Source organism: Centruroides vittatus, unplaced genomic scaffold, assembly GCF_030686945.1.
Source record: "Centruroides vittatus isolate TY-2023 unplaced genomic scaffold, ASM3068694v2 scaffold_861, whole genome shotgun sequence".
NCBI lineage: Eukaryota > Metazoa > Arthropoda > Arachnida > Scorpiones > Buthidae > Centruroides > Centruroides vittatus.
In genome coordinates, this window is record NW_027122718.1 from 1,906,314 (window position 1) to 1,933,234 (window position 26,921).

The 26,921-nt window shown below is 38.9% G+C and overlaps 1 protein-coding gene across 4 annotated transcripts in view; it reads right to left on the minus strand.

The window, feature by feature from the left end:
• Nucleotides 1–2,438: 2,438 nt before the first annotated feature.
• Nucleotides 2,439–26,921, minus strand: part of LOC136990204 (discoidin domain-containing receptor 2-like) — a 126,238-nt gene continuing 101,755 nt past the window's right edge. For all 4 annotated transcript variants that reach the window (XM_067288579.1, XM_067288582.1, XM_067288580.1 and 1 more), the window contains 12 exons: nt 25,925–26,030; nt 20,639–20,870; nt 12,781–12,928; nt 9,961–10,140; nt 8,664–9,005; nt 8,237–8,290; nt 7,153–7,343; nt 6,806–6,962; nt 6,313–6,629; nt 4,352–4,659; nt 4,036–4,270; nt 2,439–3,391 (listed from right to left, as the gene is read on the minus strand). In XM_067288579.1, coding sequence (XP_067144680.1) covers nt 3,092–3,391; nt 4,036–4,270; nt 4,352–4,659; nt 6,313–6,629; nt 6,806–6,962; nt 7,153–7,343; nt 8,237–8,290; nt 8,664–9,005; nt 9,961–10,140; nt 12,781–12,928; nt 20,639–20,870; nt 25,925–26,030 — 2,570 coding nt within the window. In that variant the 3' untranslated portion in view covers nt 2,439–3,091. The remainder of the gene's footprint in view (nt 3,392–4,035; nt 4,271–4,351; nt 4,660–6,312; nt 6,630–6,805; nt 6,963–7,152; nt 7,344–8,236; nt 8,291–8,663; nt 9,006–9,960; nt 10,141–12,780; nt 12,929–20,638; nt 20,871–25,924; nt 26,031–26,921) is intronic.

The window sequence follows — 26,921 nt, forward strand, 5'->3', positions numbered from 1 at the left end:
TCACTTTCTACAGCACTTAGATAAGAGGGGGGCGAAAACCGTCTGGTCAAGATTGCCGAAAACGTCGCCACCAGACAGACATATCGAGAAGAAAATTACCAAAAGTTTTTATAGTCCATCAAATCTTTCGCGATTGTGAAGTAACAGGCGTACCAATCACAGATCTGGACGTCAGATAAGAATATTAGATATAAAAATTTTTATATCTTTCACTCCGATGACGAGCAAAAATGAAAAATATCGACGGATGCGGCACTATATAAATATATGCTTTATATATTTATACATATATAAAGGAAAAAAAGAGGCTTATAGTATTTGATGAGAATTAGCCGTAACGAGATGATGATGTAGACGATATTATCAATACGTGATGGCAATCTCGAGTACTATAATGATAATAGTATTTCGTTCTTTGTTGAGATTTCCCTTTCATCGACCTCTTTCCTTCTCCTTGTCACACGAAGAAAAGAGGATTGCTAAGTTTTTTGGTGATGTTATTTGCCGTGCATTACTGTAAGCGTAGAATAATGGATGCTCTTCTTCGGACGAATCGCTTCTACCTTACCATGCTTGGCTTGTCATCTAAAATTCACAATCTCTCTGTTTTTCTCTTGAGATATTTATAAGTACAATTCGTATGTCATCTATTCTGGTTTTTTACTATTGCCTCTCTGGAAAATTCCAAATTTGCAAACATGATATTGGATCCAAGTCATAATTCGGTTTTTTCTTGTGATCGGAAGAAATAAAATGCCTTTTGTGTTTTGCTACACCAGATCGACACTCCCGACGAAATTTTTATGCATGGAGAAGTTTTTATTCAAGTTTTATTAGGCATACTTAAAATTTTAGAAGGGGGTGGGTTCTTGTAAAATTGCGCCATTCCGGTTTGAATTATTTAAGGAAGGACGGAACCAAAACGTGTAATTTCTGCTGATGTAGAAAGTTGCGCATCGGCAAGACGGAAATGGTTCGTATCCGAGGGAAAGGCAGAGAAGAAGAATTTAGATTTAACCGTAAAGAAGAAGAAAGAATAAAGGAAGAAAAAGAACAAGTAGAAGAAAAAACATTCTTTTAATAAATAATTAGAGGAGCAATTTCATTCCAATTTGTAGCGAGTAAAAAATTCAGATGGAAATATAAGAAAAAGCATCTTAAGAGCGACATCTTAAATATTCAAACATCTTTTTCCGCCCAAACAATTTGGCTTTAGTTATCCGGGTTTTTTAAGCGGCATCTCCATCGATGTGTTGTTGAAAAGAGAATAATGAATTGCGGTTGCATACCAAGGGTCCCTTGGTTGTTGTTTCAACCATCTGGTTTTCTGTGCTGATGGCCAATTGATTAGTTAATTATGCAAAAGGGATTTTCTTCCTTCTACCTTGCTTCTAATGACTTTCTGCTGCTATCAATTTTTCACGGTCTCTATTCGATTAGAACGGCTGATTTCGTTTTACAATTACTTCAGTATTATCGGGAGGCGAAGATTCCCCGCTAACTGCGTTTGAAAATCTTTAAAAGTGTAACCGTCTCTTAAAGAAGTGCCATCGACTCTTCTGGCTCCGAGGGTTCCCGTTTGTACGCGAAAAGGCACAAGTAAATGACACAATGGGAGGGGGAAAAAGAAACTTTTTAATAAAGAAAGGAAACTCGTGACTTCTATACACAAAATAGACGGACTTTGTACAGAACTTATGTTCTCTCTGGTTGTGGCTGCCACATCTCAGCTGACATAACCTATTGCAGGTCAGAGATCACACAAGGCAAGGCAGCTGGTGAAACATATGTTGAAGGCAAACTTTGCATCAAATGATATATCCTAAACGCATTTTACTATGACACGGTTTGCACTCCTTCGTTGCCGAGTATCGAGTATCGACTTTTATCCGGTCAAAGTAACGCGTATAAGATCGAAATAGAATAAGACAATCTTCTAATACTGCCACTTATAAACTTTGTTTTTGGTTATTTAGAGGTTAAAACAGAATAAAATGGTGCTCTACGCTCCCGGTGGCAGCGGGCCTATTTTACAATATAACTGTTCGATTGCTACAATACTGTAAAAAATACTGTAAATCACTGGTACAAAACCTCTTCTTGAAGAAGAGCGAAAGAACAATACTTTATGGCGGAAGTTTTCGACCAACTGAATAAATGACATTACATATCCATTGACCATACAAGAGATTTGCTGAGCAGATTTTCATTTTTTACTTATTTGTCAACGTGCGGTCGTCGGAGTTAGTCTATCTATAGAATTAACAACTCGTGCCCCTGTCTTTAATAGACTAACGGCCGTCTTCTGTCGATATTTTACTAAAGACGATCAAGAAAAGAAAGGTTTGGAGACTAGAAAAAGCGGACGAGGCTTTAATAATAAGAAGACTGAATTAGTCCTATTGAAAAATTAGCGTGTGACACGGTCGGCCCGATATTTTACTAAAGACGATCAAGAAAAGAAAGGTTTGGAGACTAGAAAAAGCGGACGAGGCTTTAATAATAAGAAGACTGAATTAGTCCTATTGAAAAATTAGCGTGTGACACGGTCGGTGAGGAAGTAAAAGTAAAATTAGAGTTTGGGATCAAGTATCGTCTGTCGACCGCACGTTCCCGAATTTGTTCTAAACCTGCTTGCGCGGAAGGGGGCCGATAAGACACCCAATGATTTGAAAAACGAATTTTGTGCACAGAGCAGAAAAATGTTTGTGCATTCACGAAAGAAGTTGCTCGAATCACCTCCACCACAACTAGACGCAGTCTAGGAGATGCGCCACAGCGTAAATGGAAGTATACACACATCATCAATGAAAACTGTACACGTCTTTGCCATTTACATAAAATGTTCACTTGCCGCAGGAAGAAATAATGATATGATTATGGGTACGTGCCACACGGCTGGCAGTGGATGTGATTTGATCCAGGCAAGTGTCCATACAAATACAGCAAAACTCAGATAAATTACCACGGGCCTCAAAACGTTTCCACTAGCCCCGAAACTTCGTCCATTATTTTATTTTTTAGGGTCCCGGAGCAGCCGAGCTCCATTCGGATAGATGAGGAATGAAGGGATGTGCAGGATAAGGATAGGTCACACCTGCGGAATATAGCCCAAGTTCTTTCTCTGTAAGAAGAGATGAATCTCTCTGAATTTAGGTCTTTCCACGTCGTTTCTCTGCCAACACTCTTTCATCAAGTCATAAATTTCCTTCGGACAATTCGGAGGAGACGGGAGGTACACTTGCAATAGGTCGTCTTGGTAGAAATGTTCCACGTTCTGAATGACCATGTCGTCTGTCATGTCCGAATAAGGTTGATGACGAGCGAACGTCAGGATCTCCCAGAGTGTAACTGCGAAAGACCACACGTCACTCTTGGTCGTGAATTTACCCTGAAAGAAACATTAAAACAGCAACATTAAGTTTTTCCACCGAAAAGCCATCCGCTTAAAATATTTGGTGGCACAACCTTATTAAGTCTTTGGTGTAATTGGGGTAATTAATAACGGGAGAAATGCATTAATTGCCAAATTTCTAGCGAAGAGCAAAGTAAGCCGCTGTAGGGAAAACCCAGTTTAATTAGTGACTTTTTATAATTCTAAACGGTGTAATAAATGTAAAAGCCATTATCTTGGAAACGGCAGCATCTATTCATATTAAGCATATCCTGCGAAATTAAAATTTAAATTCAAATGAATGCCACTAGACAAAGCGGGACAACATCTGTAAACTTATGAAAAATCCCATTCCGGATATTTATTTGTGCATGAACGACATTTTGAATGAGGCAGATTGTTTATATTTATTTAAGCGGCTCTACCCTGAAATTTTAAAATTCAAATTTTTAAATGTAAATAGAGGACATTATCAACAATTCCGGGGAGAATAAATTCGAAATTATCATGCTAATATTAAGAAAATAAGCGCTGCTTTTGAATAAAATTCGCTTATTTTGCTCCGAGGACATTGATAATTTCGTTACAATTGAAATTTTCGAAGAATCAATTCTCCGTGTTAATAGTATAAAGGCACTTACCAGAAGAATGCTTTCCCAAGCCATCCATCTGATGGGCAACATAGCTCTTCCCTCGATTCTGTAATAGTCTGCACTATAGAGATCTCGACTCATCCCGAAATCAGCAATTTTGATAGTATACGACCTTCCAACTAAACAATTTCGAGTGGCCAAGTCTCTGTGTACAAAGTTCAGCGATTCCAAGTAGTTCATCCCAGAAGCTATTTGAGTAGCCATGTAGATCAGAGCTCCATAACTATAAAAAGGATACAATAAAGGAAGATTGGTAAACAGAAAGCAGAGACTAGATTAAAATTTAAGAGAGAAAGAAGATTACCTGAGTGTCTTATTGTGTGGTTTATAGGGTGACGTATCTGGCACGTGTTGTTGAAGGAATTGGTGCAGATCCCCGTTTTCCATATACTCCACTATCATGCATAAGGGCTCCTCCCGCGTGCATACTCCCAATACGTGTACAATGTTAGGATCTCGAAGACGTGAAAGGATCTTGACTTCTTTATAGAAGTCGCTTCTGGCTTGGTCGTTTGCCGTCGGTCTTAATGTCTTTACAGCCACCAAAATCTTGTTACCGTTACAAGGCACATCGACAAGTTCCGGAATTCCGTCGGCTTCACAAAGGTGTACCTGAGTGGAAAAAACATACCAATTAAAACTCTTTTCCAAAGTTTTGCCACTCTCTCTGCCACTCGATGGCATTAAAAACATCGGGAAATTTCATTAAATGCGGATATTTTTCCCGTATAAAGCAAAGAAGAGTGTGTACTGTATATATAATTGCGTACTTGGAGATTATTCTTGGAATTGATGAAGAGAAAATATGAATTTACGTCGGATGCAGAAAATATAAAGAGAAGCCATAAAAGAAACTGGATGTTTTCGAGGAAAGTTCTTACGCGGACGAAAGCAAACAAATCGAGTTTGTGATTTATATAAGGAGTAATAACTTCTGCTTCATTTCGTTGTCTAGACTCTTCGTCTGTCCGAGTAATGATTTTTGATGAATAAAATTCCCTCGGCAGCGACTTTTGAATTTAAACAGTTTGTTGTAAAATTCTTCTCCGCGTACATCTCTGGACATCTCCCAACTTTTTCGCCCAAATCGTATTTTTCCACTTCATATTTCAATCGCATTATTCGGTATTCCTTCGACTGTGAATCATGTATATGTAAATTCGGTAATCCAAGCTTGCGCTGCCGACTCGGAAGTCTTCTTATTTAAAAGCGTACGTCTCACTTCACTTCTTATCTCGGCCCTATCGTTCTTTTGATTGTCGGCGTAATTTTACCGAAGCAGAAAGACGAATCATTCTCTCCGCTTATAAGCATTTTCGACAGTTTTGCAGTTTAATTATCTGATTCGAATTGCCCCGTTTGCCGTCTGTTCGGAAATTTAATTAGCGAGGAGGAGGAAAGGCATTTATATCTTTCGTGTGTGCGTCCGAGCAGATGGTTTGCTCGGTCACAGAATGGAAAATGAAATTATTTTGTTAAAGTGTTTTTCTAAACTGCAGTCGACTTACATTAAAAAGAACATCATTAAGTACGGACTCTTGACAGGTGTTTGGTTGCCGAGGAGCGTCTGGGACTCATTCCCACAGGAGCCAACAGCTGCCATTGAACTAGGAGTGCGCAGTTTGGAATGAAACAAATACTCCGAGGATAGAACGACACATTACTCTTCTCTTTCTTAGCTAAATATAACGACATTTTTTCCTCCCTTCGGGTTACTGACTTCTTTTTTCCGATATTTCATTTAGACTCTAGTTAATCAACTCGGTCGCATTCCATCTGTTTCTTAATACGTCCGAATTTGTGCACTGGGTATGATTTCTTACCGCATTTACCCCTCGGTGTAAATAACTTCTCTCTCTAATGCCCACTAGCCTAGTGGCGCACGTGGCACCGACAAAAGTTTTAATGACATTCCCTTTCTTTCCAACTCATTTCCTCCCCTTTATGACGCAAGAGGGACCGAATAATTACTGCAGCCTTTTTATCGCCCGCGAGGATGCGCCCTTTTCTGTTTGGCCACGGCGCGGACAAAAGGAAGACGAATAATGTGTCTGAGTAGGCAGTCCGTTGCCTACCTGTCATACCGGAAGAATTTATTGGCCCGATTCCGAATAACCTGTCAACATATCTCTCGACGGCGTGCAGTCATTACCGCAATCACTTCTTCCTGCGCCAAACTACAGCACCCGAACTTCTGCCGACAATGGACTAATAACTCGTCTCTGCTTTAATTTCGCCCTACGTGACGTAGTATCGTGTACTTACTTCGCCGAATTGTCCTTCGCCCAGCTTCTCCAGAAAGCGCAATTTGTGACGAGGAACTTCTCTCAGTGGTATTTCTTCACGATTGAGCACTTCGACGTTAGGCACGGCGTATAGAGTGTTACCGCTCACACCCTGTATGTTTGGCAGCTTCACCACCACATCTGTGGCTGCATAGTGCCTCTCCGAAGGTTGCTGAGGTGTTTTCGGTAAGGTGTGAGGAAACGATGGCTTCATCGTCGGCGTGGATAGCGAATGCATCGATCCCACCGGTGGGGACTTCAAGTCGGGCACTGCGTACTCCCTGGACGTGGCCGAATCTGTAAACATAACGTCAATGCTTTTTTACCTCGACCGAAAACTCAAACACGCAATACTTACATTTACAATAACTAAAAGGTTCTTTATAGAGAAATCACAAGCGTTTACTGAAGCAGAGCACGAAAGATCAGAATTTAAATTTACAAAAAACAACAACCACTCGTAAATTTCTTACCATTGCTACAGCTACCTGGAAAAGAAGGCTTGAAGTCCTGCGGATCTTGATACAATAGCTTGTTGGGATCCGGATCGTCCAGCGCTACCTGTCCATACACGCTACCATTAGCTTGCCGAGCAACTGCCGAGCACGGTGTATAACTAATATCCAGACCCTGGAATTAAAGAAACCGGGTGAATTCCTCGTGGCTAAAAATAATACTCGGGGCAGTGGCCACGAAATACGGCGGCGAGTAGGGCCTCGACACTTCTTACGTGTCACTCTACGTCGATAAAGAAGTAGGGGAAATCACAAGAAAAAGTTTGGAAAAGACCGAGTTAACACGATGGAAACAAACGTCTTACCTTAATGTTGTTGAAAGTGACTCGACTGTCGGGTTTGAGCATAGTATGGGGCGTCGAATGCTTTTTCTTCTTGTTTCGACACATTATGAAGAGTAGAGCACCTAGAAGTACGAAAATCACAGCAGCCAACACTCCTATCACTAATCCGACACGTTGAGTCGAAAGACCGTCGTCGTTCATGACTGTGCTAACTGTCAGAACAGAAAATTCTTAATCACAAATTTAGTTCATTTTGAGCAGTTATGGAAGAAAAATAGAAGACGGAGAAGAAAACAACTTTTAAAAGATTCGAAAAAATGCATTTCGTGTAAAGCTGAATTCTTTTTTCAATTGTCTTCTTAAATTTATAAAATTCAAAGAAACAAATGTAATATTGTAATATGCAGTATAGAGTTTTGCAAGAAAATATTTAAAAAATAAAACCGGGCTAAAGGTATGGGCTTAAGCTTATGCATTATAAAAGAATAGTTTGTTTTTTAAACAGCGAAAATGGAAGTTATATTTATATACGGGGGGAAATAAGAAAATTTGATCTGTATTGTCAGAAGCGTCATTAATAAGCTTTGGCTGGCAAACATTTTTCCATCCTAATTAGATTTAGCTATTCCAACGAATACGTTGGGTCGAAAAAGGAAAAATAGTGAGATGTGAGTTGATATTTTGAAGAAAAAAATTGTTGCAACAGGAATATCTCTAGGGAATAGGAAATACAATTTTTGTTATTGTAGCAACATCTACTGGATTTCAGCGTCGGAAGCAACAATAGCGAATAGACTTAGTTGTTTCACAATGACAAATCGCACAACACAAAACAAGATTAAATATTTTTCTTTACAGCATTCCATTCTTTACTAACGCTATTTTCCAAAGAGGAGAAACCTTCATAGTTTCTGCTAGCAATAAAAAGAATATGAAAGAGGAAAGAAATCCGTTCTAGAAGGTTTCCGAAAAGTACTTCTGGTTTTACTTGAAGGGAATATCGGTGTTTTTCCATCTTTCTCAAGTACTTTCGCTACCAGAAATTTCACTTTACTTCAATGATCCTTTCTCTTTCTGTTGTTGTTGCTGAATAAGTATTCCTTACCTATCGGTGGAGCTGCCGGGGGTTCCTCTTCCGTGAAGTTTCCTTGGGCGATAACTGTGCAAAAAAGTGAAATATTAGAGCTTTCTATAAAAGTCAAGTTAGTGTTTATATCGGAAAAAATATATATAACTCTTTCGTCCAACTTCGGAGGAAAAAAAAGATCGATTTAAAAACAACTTAAATACGCATTTTCTAACGTTTAGTTTAATATTAATAATAAACCCCCTGTAAAATTTAATTATCATATAGTAAAATTGTATAGACGGCGAGATTGTGTACAGAGTCGAAGGATCGATAAGTTTATGAGACTCGACGGTCATTTCATGCGATATTAATACCATACATCAACATCGTAAGCAGTAAGCAGTAAATTTACACGTTATTCTCTAATGTTCAATTATATAGTGAACACAGAAATCGGACTCACCAGAACTGAAAGACACTTCGCTAATCAGTAACCAGTGGGAGGCAAAACTCAGTTCGACTTTTACGTATTTCCCTATTCTCTGGTGCAGGTAGATGGTGACGTTTCGAGCTTTTTCGAAGTAAATATCCGGAACGTAAGAAAAATGTATCGGATCTTTGGTGTAGTACTTGCCTCCGATACTGAACCATATCTTGGCGGTACTGAAAACTTGCACGTCTTTAGTATGCATGTTGCTGCAGTGAAAGTAAGCCGCTGTGAAATTGCGAACTGCATTGAAGGTGAAAACAATTTCTATGGGTCTGGAATAAGTCGAATCGTTCTTCCATCCCACCCACTCGTAACCTGTAAAATTTTATCAAATTTCAGTACATTAACAATATAATTTACAGCTTAATTAATTAATTGAATAAATCTCACTGTAAAAGACGACTTTCCAGGGCGTACAAAAGGAAAAAAAGAGACAAAATTCATTTATTTTCGGTTTGAGAAATAAAATCCGATAAAGCAGTTGTGAACAGTTAGTTTCTACATTCCACAGAGACAGAAAATTTCGATAAAGTGAAATTTAGTCTCAATAGGGGCACTTGCAAAACTAGTGCAGTCTAAAAGTCTTCGACCATCTATCACAGTTGCGTTCTATAGTGGAAGGTTTCTTCTAAGTTGGTATTGTTTCTCTCTATACGGCTGCAATTCAATGCCCTGTTTCCATAGCTACAACGTGGTATTCTGGCAGAGATACTTTTTTCGTTTCGGGGTGCAGCAAAACGACAATCAGAGAGCCTAATGCTAGATGTTGCACAGAAGAGGGGGATGGTGTCATTACATGGCGAGTGGCGTTGGAAATGATGGCGGAGAGACCGAAAGTTAAGAAAGTATACACAGCCTGCGAGTGGCAAATGTTCGTCGAATTCTCTATATTATACGATAGTTTGACAAAATGTGCCACTCGGGTGCAGGCTGCCGCTTTTTGGTAGAGATGTGTAACTCTTTGATTGATGATGGTCTTTGCATGCATCGGTAAGGTGCCACGTGGAAAAAATACTGTTTCGATTTGCAGTAGGTCTATTTGTATTTGAATCGACTTGTCTAGAAATTGTTTGCCTCCTTTCACTTCTACCTACTGAAAGTTATTACGTTTCTAATCGAAATATTTAAAAAATCTAAACACGCAATTGCAATTTACTTCAGAAAAATCTAACTTAATAGAATGCTTGGCATGAGTTTTATAAACAGAAATGCGAGGGAATATTCTTAATGTTAGAAAATATTGTACAGCCTAAGTTTTGGTTTCACTTACCTTTACCGAGTCCAGATATATTTAGTCTAAAGTTATCTTCTCCCTTCTGACCATCTGTCAGTTGTCCTAGGCCTCCATGGAGATGACTGTCATCTTTCACACCATCGTACGTCATGTCTGACAGGTCGAGTTCTACCCCTCTTCGTTCCCCCTGTGGCATGGCGTAGGACACAATACCGTCTGCAAGAAAATGCATTCTTAGACTATAGACGTCATATAGGAATTGTAGTCTGGTTAAACTATAGAGTGAATATCGGGAGTGACATAAGCGTGGAGTGTCGTGTGTGGAATTCATGAATGTTTGATCGCATTGGAGGCCGAAAAAGGAAAATATTACTTTCTGTTGTCTGCATTCTGTTTGGAAACACAGTATATGTTCTGTAAGTACTGTCTAGCATTGATGTTTTGTACAATAATGGTGATATCGGGAGAGAGAGAAAAGGACGTTTGCCGAGATGAGATGCAGTTACGAGGTCAGTGCACACATATTGCCATACAATGTAATCTCTATTGAAATATACTGCTCGTATTTTATAACAATGCTGTGTTAAATCTTTATAAATCTTTCGTCCTGTAGGACTTTTCTGTAAGAAAAAGGTTCTTCTCCAAAGTACTAGGAAAATTGCAATTATACGACACTATCTAATTAATTAATTTATTTATTTTTAAATTAGATAATGTCGAAAAATACAATTTTATCAAAAAGAGAAGAATGGAACGAGATTTTACCAACCAACTATTCAGCGAATTTCAGCGAATTAAATCAGTTTTATCTCTAGCAAGATGGCAACTTCTCACGCTATTTAAATAGAAGGCTTTTCTAAATGAAAGAGACTACTTTAAGATGCAGGGGCCATTTATCAAGAGGGACAAGACTGCCGTGACCAACAGCTACTGCACACGTGATCGGAATGGCTCTAAATTGGACATGTTCCTGATTACAATTCGGTAAGTGGCTTCTTCGGCCAGTAAATGACTTTGATTTCGCTTAGAAGAAAGCTGAGGTAATGTGAGAAAGAAGAGAATATTGGCAATAAAACAGGTGTGAGAAAACCGTCATTAGCGAAGTTCTACTGTGCAGCATCGTTTTTCTTATCTCGGAATATTAAAGGATTGTTGGCACGGGAAAATCGATAGTTTCACTTAATGAAAATTTACAGAGATTAATGTTAAAACTGGGATAAATAAAAACGTTAGAAAGTAATATTTCATAGGAACTGTTAATTTTATTTCTTCGATAACACACTGTCTCCCTCGCGGATTTCTCCGAATCGTGTTAACTTAGATTCTGCCATGTCAAGAGCATTGGGAAAAAAGGCAGCAGAAGTCGCCGCCTATATCACAGGATGTCTGCGGAGTTTCAAGAAAAAAAACCTTAGTTCTTTCTATTCTTGCAAAAAAAATTTCCTTCTTCAACTACAGCATTCCACGAATTCTATTCTGTCTCTATTGTCGATAAACGTCAAGAAAAATGAAGTGAGGCAAGTTGGAGGTTTTCTTGCATCCGAAATAGAAGCTTGAAGTAGAAACCTCCAGACCTGGTACAATAGAAAATGGGAGGGAATACCGGAGTTGCAAGACCGTAGCGTCTATTGTGAATGAAAGAGCCGCGAGCCATCGATCGATGAAGGAGGAGATGTGTTTTCGGGGCGAGGACCGCAGGTGTGTCTTAGGCGAGCCCGTCTTTTAGAGATGGGAGACATGTTTTGCCACCAGTGTCAACAGTACGAACCCCAAGTGACCACAATACTTCCAGAAGCACGTGAACAACTTCTGCATCTCGCTATCAGGCATTAATGAGGCTGCGAAAACTCAGCTATCAACAATGGACCATTCACAGTGTACAATCCCATCCAACACCTGGAACCGTCCAGCGGGTCTCACCATTTAATGGAATTCTTCTCCGGCCAAAGTGGTTTCTCTGCACTCCTAGCTTGTCAGACAGAGAAGCACAACAATCAGCAACTATTCTATTCCCGCGTGGGTCATGACGAAAACGGTAATGTCTGGAAAACGAACGTTTTACCGAGAAATGTCTTTTAGTGAATAACTATAGGATACTACTATGGTCTCAATTCTCCAACAATGGCTCTAAACGCTCTCTTTCTTCCCAACTGCCGAGTGATTTGTGAACAGATTCCCAACTTCAGTAGAAAAACATCCTTTCGTCTTACGAGCCAAACCCAACTTTTCGGAAATAATACAAATGCGAATTTGATCGAGAGAACATCTCCTGTGTTATTTAATTTCATGCATTGTAATATACTCCGTAATGACTTACAGCCACTAATGCTATCCATTAATGTAGAGATTACTGTGAGGGAAAAGATTAGTTCGATCTCCTCGGAGAAATGAGCAGCAGCTGAGAAAATACAAGGCAAAAAATCCTCAACATCACTAGGCAGACAGCTGAATAATTAATTGCTGGTTAAAGTTTATGGTTTCTGTCCACCTTACACAGATGGCCCAAAATACATCAATTAGAGGGGAGGGGAGAGGCGAGATATTCAACAGAAAAAAATCCCTGTAGGTATTTGGGTAAGTGTCGGAAGAGAAATCTAAAAAGATGACCCTATTTAATAGCTCAGTTAGCTAATTATGCAAACGAAGAACCTTTTGCCATATCATAGCCATTTATCTCTCCACGAATATGAAATCCACTATCTGCTGATATAGCTTGTTGTTACTGTGTTCTGCCTTTAATTTCCCAGTACGTTTTTGTCCCAGTAGTCATTAGCCAGAGACATTTCCTCCACGTCGAACGATAGAATGAATTTAACTTTAAAATAAGACACACTTTGGTGTTTGAAAAAAAATTACCTGTCCACGGGCATCCGTATAATTCCACTCTCATGCAGACAGTCCTGACGTGAAGACTGTAGGGCACGATACGTATTTTGCTGGCAATTATAGGCGGATCCACTTGTCTAGTTACTGTCATATAGGTGTTAAGATTTCCTTCGAATACCTGAAAAATACAATAAATTATTTTTGTAGAGCTTATAGGGAAAATATTTTTTGGGGTGGAAAAGGAATTTTTTAAATATATTATTCAAATGTTTGCTCCGAAATCGCAAAGCGAATTTGATCAAATGGTTTGACACGGTGTCAACCAGCAGTTTGGGAGAAGGGGCGTTGCTTCAGAGGCGGAGCAGAAGACAGAAGTTGCGGTTGTCTAACTAGTGTCAGGAGTACAGTCGCCGACAGCGCCAAAGTAAAGCAAAGAAGTGGAAGAAATGAAAAGTGCATCGGTAACAGTCTCGCCCTTCTCATATTAAATGTCTGATTTTAAAAGAGATTTTTATCAAAAAAATAAGATGCAGATTTCCTTTATTTTTCGCCAAGATGGAGTAGGAGAGGAGGAATGGGGCTATAATCATTCACGGAACTTTTCTTTCTGCCAAATCCATGGTGGAAATAAAGGTAGAATATATTTTCTGCCGGTGCCAGGCAATCTATCCGGAATATTCACCCGTCATTTCTTTGCTTTTATTCTAAATGAAAAACGTTTGTTGCATTACACGCTAAATTTCCCGCCACGGAAGAAAGGCGATGTACCTGGAGTTCGGCACTTTCCGTCTAACTACATTGTTTGGCCTTAGTGGGGTTCCCATGTAAACGCCAGGTTTGGCAGGGGTCATCAGTCAAAAGAAATGGTCCCCGCGAGATGTTTAGGGTAAGGATGGGAGGAGGGAGAGCGGGAGAAGAAACCAATCAAAGATGATCCCATTTTGAAGATTGTTTTTCCGGAGAGAGAGGAACATCGTTTTGGAATTTCACTTTGATGGCAACGCATTGAAAAAATATAAAATATATCACCTCTTCAAACTTTGCCGACGGTGCAACCAACATTTAATCGATTTTTCGCCGCCGAGCAACCTTTCAATATTTGAGTCTTTACCTTTTTCCATGCAGATGCAATAAAAGCTGTCCATATCGCAATTTCTAAAACGACGTTCCTATTTAAAATCCACAAACGGACAAGAGCTGCAACGTAATGCCCGGTTTTTTCTCTTCTTCTTCTTTGTTTCTTCCTCCTTCGAGTCTTACTTTTTTATATCGAAGCCGTCCTCCATTCAATCCGGATATTATAATTTTAAAGTTTTATATTTCTTCTAATAACATTCTCCACCAGTTTAGAAATTCTAATAGTAAGACGATCCGAAATAGATTCTCTTGCTTTTTCTAGGTGTGCGCTTAACCGGATTTACTCCATCGATGCATCCAGTGGAAGAAAAATTATTGATCGCCATCTAATTGGATGTAAATGTGTGCTATAGGTCGCTCTTCAAACAGACATTAGGTGGCTGTTAGAACGAAAGAATAGCGCCCCAGCTGCAAGAAGGAAGAGCCAGGGCGCTACTGTCCGATTTATCCTCTACCCCGTACCTCGGGGGAACAATTATCCGCCATCTTGGCAGACAAATATACGGAGACAGTGCATCCCCTAATAATTGAAAGTAAAGCTGGAGTGAGGGATGACCCTCCGAATTAATCATGCCCAGTCCATACTCTCCTCTCGCTACGTTGATTGTTATTACGTAGCGAGGATTAAAAGGTGAGGCAAGGAATACGTGTCATATATTCTAGTTAGAGTTGTAAAGTATGATTTTGGGCCAGTTATAAAAGCTGGCTCCAATTACATTTACATATCCCGGACGTCTCCAGACTGTTGGAGACACCTCGGGGGATTCGGATGTGTCAGTTGGAATCGTCTACTCATCCATCTATAGCTAGGGCGATGTGCTGAGATATAATTCCCACCGAGATTGCCATCATAGGAGGTAGTATTAGGTCAGATATTGGTTCCAAATATGTCTGTCTAGACAAAGACCCACGCGTGTATCATTCGTCAACCTGCCAGCAGAGCCAACCGACTTAATGGTTCTGTTTTAAGTTTCCACCGAAGAATTTTCCGTCTTCTAATGGCTATTTTTTTAGTTTTTAATTTCTACTTTTTTCTAAGTAGACGAATCAATTGAGAAAATGAAGAAAGCGCAGTTTCTATCCGGCTTAAGTCTACTGTTGAGGGACAGTTCTTCCCGAAGAAGGAATTCTAATGAGTTCACAAAAATTCAAATCAATCCCATTTCACATTCAGAATATTTTCCATATCAGTGAGGGAATTTTTTCCTCTCCACTACTCGAGATATTCTTGCTGGTTCAGCAGACTGGGTTCTAAACGTCGACATATGTAAATAAAGGAAGCAACGGTCAAGTAAGAGAGTCCGTTAGAATATTGACCACTTTCAAAGTTTTGTTATCTGAAGGAAAAAATGCACAACACACAAAATATTTCGATCCAAACAAGACATTTCCCTCCAAACTATTCAGATAAATAGATCAAATTCAATCGGAATGTATCCCTTTTTTAATATATTCTTGTCCAGAATTTAAAGAATCTTAATATAAGTTATGAATCCCTCCTTAAACAATTCAAAAAAAGTCAATATAAGTAGGAAATGTTGTTTGTTTTTTCGTGTCCGAAGGACATTTTTATTGTTTTTTCCACGATAACATTAAAATTAACGGGTTTACAATTAGAAAATTCGCAGTATCAAAAGTCGGATTACGCATTCGGCGATCGTTATTTACGTTGCAGAATAACATTAAAGGTTCAATCTGAATTAATTCAAAGGTGTAAGCAACGAGAGATTGGCACTCCATCCCGTGTTTATATTAACCTTTGTAAATTAAAAGTTATACTTAGTAATTTGGCTTTGTTTCTAATTATTTATACAAGGGAATCATTTTCATTTGTGTAAACACCGGTTAATTCGAATTAATTAAATAATAATAGGAATAATAAAGTCATTCAGAAAAGTAAACTGGAGAAATAAAGTATGAGTTATAATTAATTATAAATTTTAGTGGAAATTTGATTTGAGGAATGGAAAATTAACGACGGGGTACGGACGAATAAATAGTAGTCGAAAAGAACACCACCCCCGATGACGTCAGAGAAGAAAACATGGCTAGAATAACAAACATAGAGTAATTTACACACGGATAGTCTGACAGTCTGAGGCGCAGTTCGCAAATATAGCAACAGTAGACGGAGGAAGAGGTGGAGTGATTAAGATGAGCAAGATAAGAAAGCAGTCAATAGGCTGAAAGTCTGGATCAACTGCTTCTGTCGCCAGATAGCATCTGATAGGACGATCATTAACTGTGCGGTGGACAGAGACTTAATCAGCTAGACATACTAAGGGATTGGATTACGTCTTCCTAGAGTTGTTACGCTCTTCAATGTGTTTCCGGTCTCGTTAATGATCCCGTATGTGAAGTCGAAGCTGTCAAATGTGGCGTCTCCTCTGCTCCAACATTTCGTAACGAATTCATTTTGATAACCGACAAATTACGAATTCGAATCTGTCCGGAGAATGATTTATTAAACACGATAAAACTTTCGACCTCGTACAGAACAGTCATACTATCGAATTTTTTCCTAATAATTTCAGTTTTGATTGCATCCTTTGTGAAGTGAAGCAATCCTTTCCAGCTCTTTAATGTTGAATCTAATCAGTGAGGGTGAGGGCACGTAGATGGCAGAGCAGTGAATTAAATGTTCCCATCTGCAGGCAGACGAGGTACTTATTGCTCAGCGTTATACCCGCCGATTCCCATTTTCTCGATGCTGTCCATCGCGTTCCCACAATTACGCTTAATCTCCAGGCTCAAAGGAAAATTCGACCAAAGCTGGACATAAAGGATTGGCATTATATGACTCACGTGTGGCCAGCAATCCGTGAAACAGAAGGTGCACAAAAGTCGTTTTTCTCTTTAATAGAGATGTTAAAAAGCAACGTCCAAAAGTGCTCATTACTTTCCTGCACGGCTCAATCCAAGCGGTAAGCAAACATAATTTGTCACTGGGGAAGAACGGGATGAATTTTTCCTTCAAAAGTTTTTTACCATTGTTTTTTTCCTTAAATAGATTAGGCGTGTTTGTTATCTCGACCTAATTACGCGTCAATGGATGTCAGACCATATTGAGTTCCATCTGCTTTTTATCTCCGATTGCCCCCTTTTTTTAAACCCAGTTTGAGGTTTTAACTCGGGGAACACAAAGCAATGATAAAATTAAAAAGCGCATCAAGTTTTTTTTCTTACTGTTATACAATAAAGGGTCGGAAAATCGGAAAATAAAGATGGCAAGAAAAAATATTCAGTCGAGAGACGTCGCAGTACTAGTAGAAAATAAAGTTAAAAGTTGCTGTTTTATTCGACTTGTTTTAAAAGTGGGCAATTTAAGAGTTGATCAATTAAGAGCCGGATGAGAACAGATGGTGCCAGTTAGTGAACGCAACCGTCAATCATTGTCTATGCTTACAATACGTCAAAGTGGGAGAGCTTTAAATGACACAAGACAACAGTTTCTTGTAGGGGAGCGTATTGATCTAGAACTCAGGTGGTTGGTATCACACATGTTCACCAGCAGACAAATTACACCCTAATACCAATCCAAACACGGCTTCCTTCCTTCTGGTCTTACGCCATGTTTTTACAGTCGCCACTCCGTGTTTTGATATCTGAATGGACGTCGTCTTGTATACATTATCGACTCTGGTATGTAAACATGTGTGTTGTCCTTTCCATTCGAGACGTTTTTCTTCGATAAGAGGCGCATTTTTAGTCTTCTCCGGCAAGGTTTTCGTGCCACGACGGCGCACCCTTAGTAATTGATGCATTCCTTGTGTATGCCATAAACAATTTTACAATTGAAAGCTTTCCGGAGGACATTAAATGAATTTCTCAATTCAGACATCCTCCGAGTGAGCGGTAATGGTTTTCTTTTTTAAATCACTCGTGCTTTTTCTTTCATAAATCAGAGATTTAACAAACTCCCACCATATTCATTATTTGGACGGAAATAATAATCTAGCGAGATAAAAAGATATTAAATCCATTTATTCTGGAAATCGTTAAAGTTGTTCTCGGATGTCTTCCATAATCGAAATTGCAACAGAAGCAATTCCTAGTAATATTATTATTATCAATTGCAATCTTTAGTTTGGTGACGTCACGTCGAAGCTCCAATCAGACGGAGAAGAGGAACAATGGACAGTGTCCCGTTACAGGATGGCAGTGAAATATGGCCATCTATGGAGAGTGTCTTCTTACATACTCCCACGGTCAGAAAAAAGATCTATAAATATATTGTGAAATCTAACACTCTATGTCTCTTCTCCGTTCTATTACTTTGGAATATTTAATGTTGGTGGCAATGGTCTGGTATGGACGACTGTCGGCATTAAGTCAACATAGCAACACGAAACCGTTGCAATCATGTATGGATGGGGCAATCCTTCCATCTGCGAGAGAAAAGATTCTGTTTGTCCTCATACGGCAAAAGTGTAATAGTGAGTCTGTAGCGAGTAATCCTCTTACGCTTCGCTCCAGCGGATTACAACGTTCCGAGTTCATTAAGTCAAGACACCTCTAAGTTGCACCTGAGGAGCGAAGACGTAATAGCCGCTTCGATCATCGATTAATGCCACAAATATCGTTAAGCAAATTCGTTCTTTAATTTGCTTGATTGATACTCGCAGCGGCTAAGCGATTCTTCTTCACACTCTCTGTAATTTACACCCGAAAAGTGGCCATTGTCGATGCTCTTCCAGCATAAATTTCCATTCAAAAATTTTCATTAAAAATTGAGCTTCTTTCCACGACATAAATTTAACTTTAATTATTTGATGTAATTTAAAAAGACTATCAAACAACTCTGCAACAAAGAAGCTTAATTTGTTTTTTTTTTAATTCTCTCAAACTTAATAGGCACATTCTTTGCAAACGCCTGCGCGCATTAAATAGGAGAAAAATCGTCAGAGTAATGAAGGATTGCCATAACTAGCCGTTTACGACTGAAACCGTAAGAACGCCAGAAAAATGAATTCTTGCTTAAAATTTGTAACTAATTGATTTCGTAATTGTCACGTAGTGTGATAATTTATGTTCGAATTGACAATTTAGCTGCAAGCGGGCGGGAAAACACTCAAGGAGATGAGATGCGGGCATTTGGGATTATTCATTTCTATTGTTTCCTCAACCTATTTTAAAATCTTGGTGGTTATCTAGACATGAGGGTGGAGCCACTCGAGCGAGAAATGGAGAAAAGGATGAGGATGTAAAGCTGTCGACCATATGAGCTACACCTCGGGGTATTGTAGCACATTAACGGGTGTGTGTAACAGGAAACAATAAATTGGGAGAAGTGATGCAAGATGCACAACTTTTGAGAATTCTCAGCAATTTTCTTCGGCTGAAAATTAAATAGAATTTAATTAGTCGGCTCGTTTGGGAACGTTTTTCAATCTTTCTTTTTCTTCGTATTCCTTTAATTCTTTGCTGTTTATAAAGAAGATTTTAACTAAAATTTAATTAAAATTTACTTTATTAACTAACTCGAAAAGAAAAACGAAATTTGAATTTTTAATCTCGCATCGATTTTAGATAATTCATCTGCTTAAACTGAATGTGCCGAAGACAAACACCATCATTTCACTCGATAACGAGATATTTATGTGTGTTATTGAATAAATGAATTTTTTCATTTAACGCTCTTCTTGTCCTATACTGTTTACAATATTTACATAACATTTTTTTAAGACATCGTCAATTCGGAAACGATTTCGTATATCCCTTTGGGTGGAAAACAGTAAATCCAGTCACCTTCACGCCGCATTGACCACTATTGGATTTATTGCTGATCCTCCGGATAACTTATCTGAGACAGTTTTAAGATAAAAATTGTAATTCCTAATGCCTTTATCCTCAATGTATAGGACGAATTCAAAGAAAAATGTATTGCTTTAAAAATTATATCCACTTTCTGAAAACTACCAACTTTTACAAAAAATTATTGGGAATTTTTTTACCGAAGAATTGTTTCCTTCAAAAATTTTAATTTCTCACTTGGGTTTTATTATACACGGGAAGTAAAATTCCAAAAGAGCTGCTATAAAAGCCGGCATTGGGAGTATTTGTAATGACGTCAAGACAGCTGGCACAAAAAGTAGGTGGAACTGTCGAGAAAGTCGACAGTATTAGATTACAACCTCCTGATTAATGACGTACGTACCACGTGACATGTCAAGCAGCAAATAACCCAGATGGTGTGATAAGGTCGCAGCGGAAACAAATAAAACTCTTCCAGGTAGGCGAGGAGTCGGTAACCCGATCCCCTCGAACTCTAAACGAACCTCGAATGGAGTCAAAAATTTTCGAAATGTTTGTGCAGGGAAAGTGGAGAATAGTTTAATTATCGGCGCCGGTATCTAATTTAGAAGTAAATTAAGCAAACTATCCTCCCTTTGCAAACACAAGTAATTACTGCGTAGTGTTTTGGCAAGGGCGAGCCGAGGAATTCTTTTTTCCTTTTTTTTTCTTGGTCCCAATAGGCAGCGTAACTTATTATTGTCACCCACTGACCTATAATAACAAACCCATCTGCCAGAGATAGGCTTTCCTGCCCAGGGGTATTGCACCAATTATTACAGTCGTCGAGAGTTTGTTTTGCCGGGTTTTTATAACGAGAGTAGGCCGGTCCAACGCGAGCTGTCATTTCGAGAGATACGGTATAGCGGTCATCCGATGGCGGAAATTCTCTTCATTACCCTCGTAATCTCTCTTTACGACTTGTCCAAACTCCCTACTTCAAGCCATGGCCTCTTACCTCTTGGTCCAGTCGATTTCTGAATCGCCGCCATCTTGGTAGGCCCGGTCTCCAATATTCCAGCATGTACTCCTCCGCGTATTCCTGTCCGATACCGTTTCCGAATCGGCCCTGCGTGGCCACTTCGGTCACCACGTGCATCTGATGCAGATTAATTTCTAGATACTCGTACACCTCTTGGGATATCTGTTTCTCCGGACACCAAGAACCACCGTTCAGCTCGCGATTCAATCTGAAATAATAGAAAAATTAGTGCGATTAGGTAGTGAAAATAGAAAGAAATCGTCCATTTGAATGCGTTAGTGGAATAAAAAGTAAAGAAGGAAGAGGAAAGGGGAAAAAATGTGGAAAATGTAATGGAACTGTAGAAGGGGAAATACAATTCTGGAGAGTTTCTCCTCGAAAACTAATACAAAATGTGTTTTTTTGTTCTTTCTCCTCGGTTGGCCATCTTATCAGAGCGAGGTTTTGACTGAGATTGAAATGAAATGAATGCTGTCATCCTTTCAAACGTTCGTCGTGTTTTAGAAACGGAAAATATCCGCGTCTGATTGAACACAGTTCTGTAATATCAATTTACTGAATTTCTATCTGTCTTCAAATATCTGATTGGTCGATCCAGATTGAATTTGAACTCAACTTTTGTTCGTATCACTTACCGAAATGCTTTGTAATACAACACAACCTTCATCTCGCTGTCTTTTCCTGGCCATTATCACTTTTTTATTATCCAATTGGTGGTTAACTTAAGTGCTCCACTTCAATCTCTGACGAAAAATTTTTCCCTGACGTTTGAAACAATTCGAGTTTAACCCGTTCCGTTATTCCAGTGTTTTTTTATTGTTAGAAGCGATACAAAGAAGTATTTGTAAAATATTTTTATCCGAGACGACGAGAAGAACGTATTTGTGGGTTTAATGTTCTTAAATGACCCGACCATCCCGTATAATTGGTGTCGGCTTGTTTGTCTCCGGTGACACGTCACCGAAGAGACCACACCGGTCCAGAAAAGTGTAATTTATCATCGGAAGATGGAGCGGACTTGAATTGGCACCAGATGGTACTATTCGCTGGTGTCATCACATTCCCAGTCTGTTTGTGTGTAATCCTCTTCTGCCTTCCATCCAGTCGTGGGGCCGACAATACAATTGGTTAGCGGCACTCCGGGCAAGATGGCGCTGCACTCTGGCACCTTCATTAAGACGATGTGTTCTCACTCGACTGACCCCTGCGCTCCTCTGACCCTCTCCCAATAACCCTGATTGACAGGAAAATGTTTGTGGCTCCATTCACGTGATGCCCCTACATTCGACCTCGCGGGACTCATCCATCACGTGACTCCATCTATCTCGGCGTTCCAGAGTGTGACGTGGCCCGCCAGGGAGGAAGAAATTGGTTTGTTGCGTCTAGCCTCCTATCGCCCTTCACTCGTTAACAATGTGGACCGCTCAACAAGTACAGAAGCGGTGACACCTCCATGATCAAGTAGTTCTGCATCTAATGACCGGAATTGCCAACTTGCCTCATTCTTCTACTTTCTTCTCCTCCAACTTTTCCCGTTTTCTTTCTGTGATAATCCCATTAACGTTCACTAGACTCACATTTTCCTTTACAGTCTACGCAAATAAGACATCTTTACCACATTAATTGTCATATTGTTTTTGATCGTTTCCTTTACGCAGCCAAATTCTTTCCGCGCCGGTTGGTCCATCCTTTTGATCCTTTGCCAGTTAAATCTTGGCTTAGTTTGCACCTTTTTTCCAACCTTGTTAACTTCTAATTAAAGATCAGCAACATTTTTCATCTTATCAGATCGTATGAGCTTATAAATAAACTTATATCCTCGCAATTTTTCCTCTTTATTTCATTCATTTAGCATAATTGCCGCTAATTACAAAGTTAAAACTATACGCTTATTTGCCACGTCTACTTTATAACCTGAGCTATATTAACTAATTATAATATCATTAATCATTGGGACTATTATAATATGATTGATAGTGGAGAGTTTCAAATGATCGTATTTATTCAAACAGTGCAAGGGCCTCATTATCCATACTCAGCATAATGGCATAATTCAGATTGTACGACGTTTTATTCCCAAATTATGGCACTTAATTGCAATTCGGTTTAGATTTATAATTAAATATTTCATTTTCTGTAGGCTGTATACCGTGTTTGCCAACGTACAAGAAGCACCTTTTCCTGAAAAATGGGATGCGCATTATTTTCATTCTGGAAATGCATGGTTGTTTGTACTTGAATATTCTTTATTTCTGTACGGTATCTAAACACGCCAGCTGTATGAGAAAATTACTTTAATCACTTTATTTTTCAGTAAAGTGTACCGGGAAGATTGCTTTTTGAAAAAATGCCTTGATGGAAAATGGAGTGCGTATTATACGCCGGCACATATAGTACATAGAATGCATTATTTCCTAATTTGATTAATGCACTCTTGAAGAAACGTGGGTGTTAAACCCAGCCAATTTACTTGTGGATTCAATAATGTAGAGGTTATTTTTAATCGAAAGAAGAAAATTTAAATAAACAGCATAAAAATTATTAACTGCAATGAAATTTAAAAGCGTAAGAAGCAATAATATCGAACAATTATTAATGTATTTTCTGGAAAAATAGCTTACAGCTTGACCGAAGAGTTGACAATGTCGCCGAACCCTTTCAGGAATATACTAGTTGAGACTGAATTTCCATCACAAATAGTTCGATTTAGTGCAACAACCAACCGTTAAATCGGTTTAGACTGTTTTCCATTTAAAATCAGAAAGATTTCGTCTGTTGTTTGTGGAAGTTTTTCTTAAGGCAGATGGGTAGGTGTCTGCCATTGCCCGATACCTTAATGCCATTCATCCGGATAGCCCCGAGCTTTTCGTATGTATAATTAATTAAAATAAATATACCATTTTTCACAGTAAAATGCCGGACGAGCCGGTAAGAGAAGCGACAAAAATTACAGGGTGAGAAAACAGAAGACATTGGGCGGTACTTGCGGTGGTTATGAGTGAACACTTTATGCGTTCTTATACAGAATGAATATTAAGATTTGCACTGGTCTACCTCTAAGGCTTCTTTTTTAAGAAGGCGACACTTTTGGCATGCTTGGAATCGGGTGACTCGTCTGAAAACTATAATTACTGACGGTGTATCTTGCCATTTGATCTCTACTGCTCTGTCGGATTTATGAAGTTTGCTGCTTAGATCATTTCATCATTGGATCATCGCCACTCCTCTAGAAAAACGAAACTAGAACTTCCCAAGGGAATGCTGCATTCAGAATGTTGGATGCCCTGACACAAACTCGATGAAAAGAGGAGTGTAACTCACCAAATGTTTGCAGATGTGCAATCTGGAATAATCTCTCCTCCCCTCGATAGATTTCTCGGACAGGATAAGATATTTAAAACTTTAAAGTATTCACTTTAGAGAAAGTTTAGTTGAAGCTAAAATAGATTTTTTTTAAGTAGAAGCAAAAATAGTTCCTCTTATTTTTTGAAGCATTGATTCTTTTTCTGTGTCTGTAAAATCAATATTACAAAGTATTTTCTGGTTAAAAGCATTTGCGTAAATTTAAAAGTAGAAATATAAGCGACAAGCAATTATGTAAATATACTTGGAAGAGCATTGGATCGACAATAGAATTTCTCGTAAGCGTACGAATTAATTCTTGTAACGCATATCTAAAGCTCTGCTACAACTCAACGAACATCTTTAGACTGATGTGCCCAAATCTCGGCCTTGTGTATGTGTATGTCGTAACATAATTGGCGATTGTTAGAGTTGTCTTGTTTTAAACGACTCCAGTTCCAAAGGAAAGTCTATGAGGTGTAGAGGAGGGTGCCTGCTAACAAGGAGCAAGCTCTCGAGAGGGACGGAAGTGAACAGAAGAAGCGGAAGCCATGACCTCCTTGTCGTCTAAGAACCCTTATAAGTCTGGTCAGATAGTTGCAGTCACGTGTGGTTCTTCCACTCAAAGCTCTGCCTTCGGCTCCAAACGTGATGTTGAAGTCAGACAGGACCGCAAGACTGCCACTTGTCGGTATCTGGACAAAAATACCATTTCCATCAGTGGCTTGTTAGTGGTACTTTCCAATGCGGGAGTAACTAACTACTTGAACACGTATATATCTTTCTCGATATTCATCGATCGCTTCACACACGTCAAATCGTATCCTCAAACTGGAAAATTTCTACATTTTATTTTTTTGATCAGAAAAAATATTCATGTTGAGCAGACAAAAATACACGCAGATTCGTTTCAAAGCTAGAGTGGCCCGAGAAGATCTTCGTTTCTGAAAAAAAGAAAAGAAGATGCATTGGCATAAGCCGGTGGCTGGCATGCAGCCACTTAAAACCTCAAAGTTTGCCATAGTTTTACCGAGCGAATAAGTTGGAAAGAAAGGTTTAGTGAGAGATAAAGTAACGAGAAACGATAAAAATTTTTAAACTTTCTAATCTAACTCATAGATGAAGTGCAAAGTGAGAGAAAGTTTAGCAGTCTCGTGGTTAACGATAGCAAAAGCCAACATTAAAATGTCATTAAGAGTAATTGATGTCTTACCAGATATCAAGCAATTCACTTACCACTGTCCAATTTTTCTAATGACTTTTGGGTCCAAAAATTTTAGAATAATAAACGAAAATATTTTGCTTTGTGCAATTTATGCTTTTTCAATATTTTCTCCTTAACAGTTTTTTGAATAGCGATCACTGTTATTTTCTTGGTGTTGGGTACAATTCCTTAGACAATAATTTCGAATGTAAATTGAATGAGTGATATGCTTCGAAGATAATATGGATTGTAGCAAATTGTGCAGTTATTCCGGGACAGTTTTCAGAGAACAATTATTGTAATTACAACTTCCCATCAAGCATCCTAAGTGGACACGCCCTCATTGTAACCTTGCTATTATTATAGACCAAACTTTTCCAGCCTCAAGTGATAGTTCTGTCCTTTGTTTGTACCAAAATATCTTTAATAACTACGAGAAAATAATCTGTGACTGTAAATTTCTGATTTCGATTATTCTGCACGGGTTTCTTGCCCCCATTTTTTATTAAAAAAGAATTTTAGTAACTACGTCACGTTGGAAAGTTGGCTTTCGAATGTATATATTTCGAGATTTATGTACTGGTAGATATAATCGGGAGGAACTTGTTCCCGAAACAGCATACTACATTCTTATCTGATGCTTTAAAGGGGGACGGATAATTCCATACCGAGGATATAGTTAATGTAGAGACTTAAACACATAGATGGGATCTTACCTTCCATTTTGAGGCCCTACGCTCGGTAGATTGTAGGAAGAACTAGCTGTCACATCCTCGTCTTTAATCTCTCCCGATTCCATTCCCAGTGGCTTATTGCAGTCAGCTAGGGGAAAAAGGGGGAAATTAAGAAATATTTCATGTTTTAAACTTTAATAGATTTATTACATTAAAATAAATGTAGAAAAAGAAAATGAATAACAAACGTCAAGTGAAATAAATAAATAGTAATGCAATTTTTCCACGAAAAAAGTAATTTAAAATAAGAAATTTCTCAATTTTCTGTTATCGTGCATGCACAGCAGAGCCCGCACAATAAATCTGTATGCAACAAATATATAGCCAGATAAAATATACAAAGATAATTTGCCGAAAAAGTATGTCGTGCATCTCGGAAGTAATGAGAAGGAAGGAAGGAATATTTGCAAACTTTAATGTGCATGCGGCGAACAAACTTTAGAAATTCCACAAGTAGCAATGCGCTCTTCGCGTGACGTCATCGCACACGTGACTGTGAACTCGAACACGTGGTCCGTGGCCCATAATTGGCATATTGCATGTCGGGACACGACATTAGGTTGTCGTGCCGAGCTCGAGCTTCTCTTGTTGGGAAATCTTCCATCTGCTCGCATCTTCTAATAATACTCGTCTCCGAATCAATGCCCTCAACCAAGTTTTGGTTGAACTACGAAAGAGAAGCTCGTAAATCAGAGGTTATATAAACTTTGTCCATTGTTAGGAGAAGGGGCAGATGGACGTATCGTAATCTAAACTAAAAATTTACCCGGAATAGCAAAAGGATACACCTGCTTGGATTCACATTAAGGGCAAAGAAAACTGGAAAAATATGAATAGCCGAGTTTGGGCCACATCGACTTGTGGAAAGTTTCTTGCCATCAGAAATCGATAAAATGGAAAAAAAGCAAAACCGTGGCCGGTTGCAGTTGGAAACGTAATGGAGAACCAACATGTTACGGTTCAGTTTGCACGATGTACG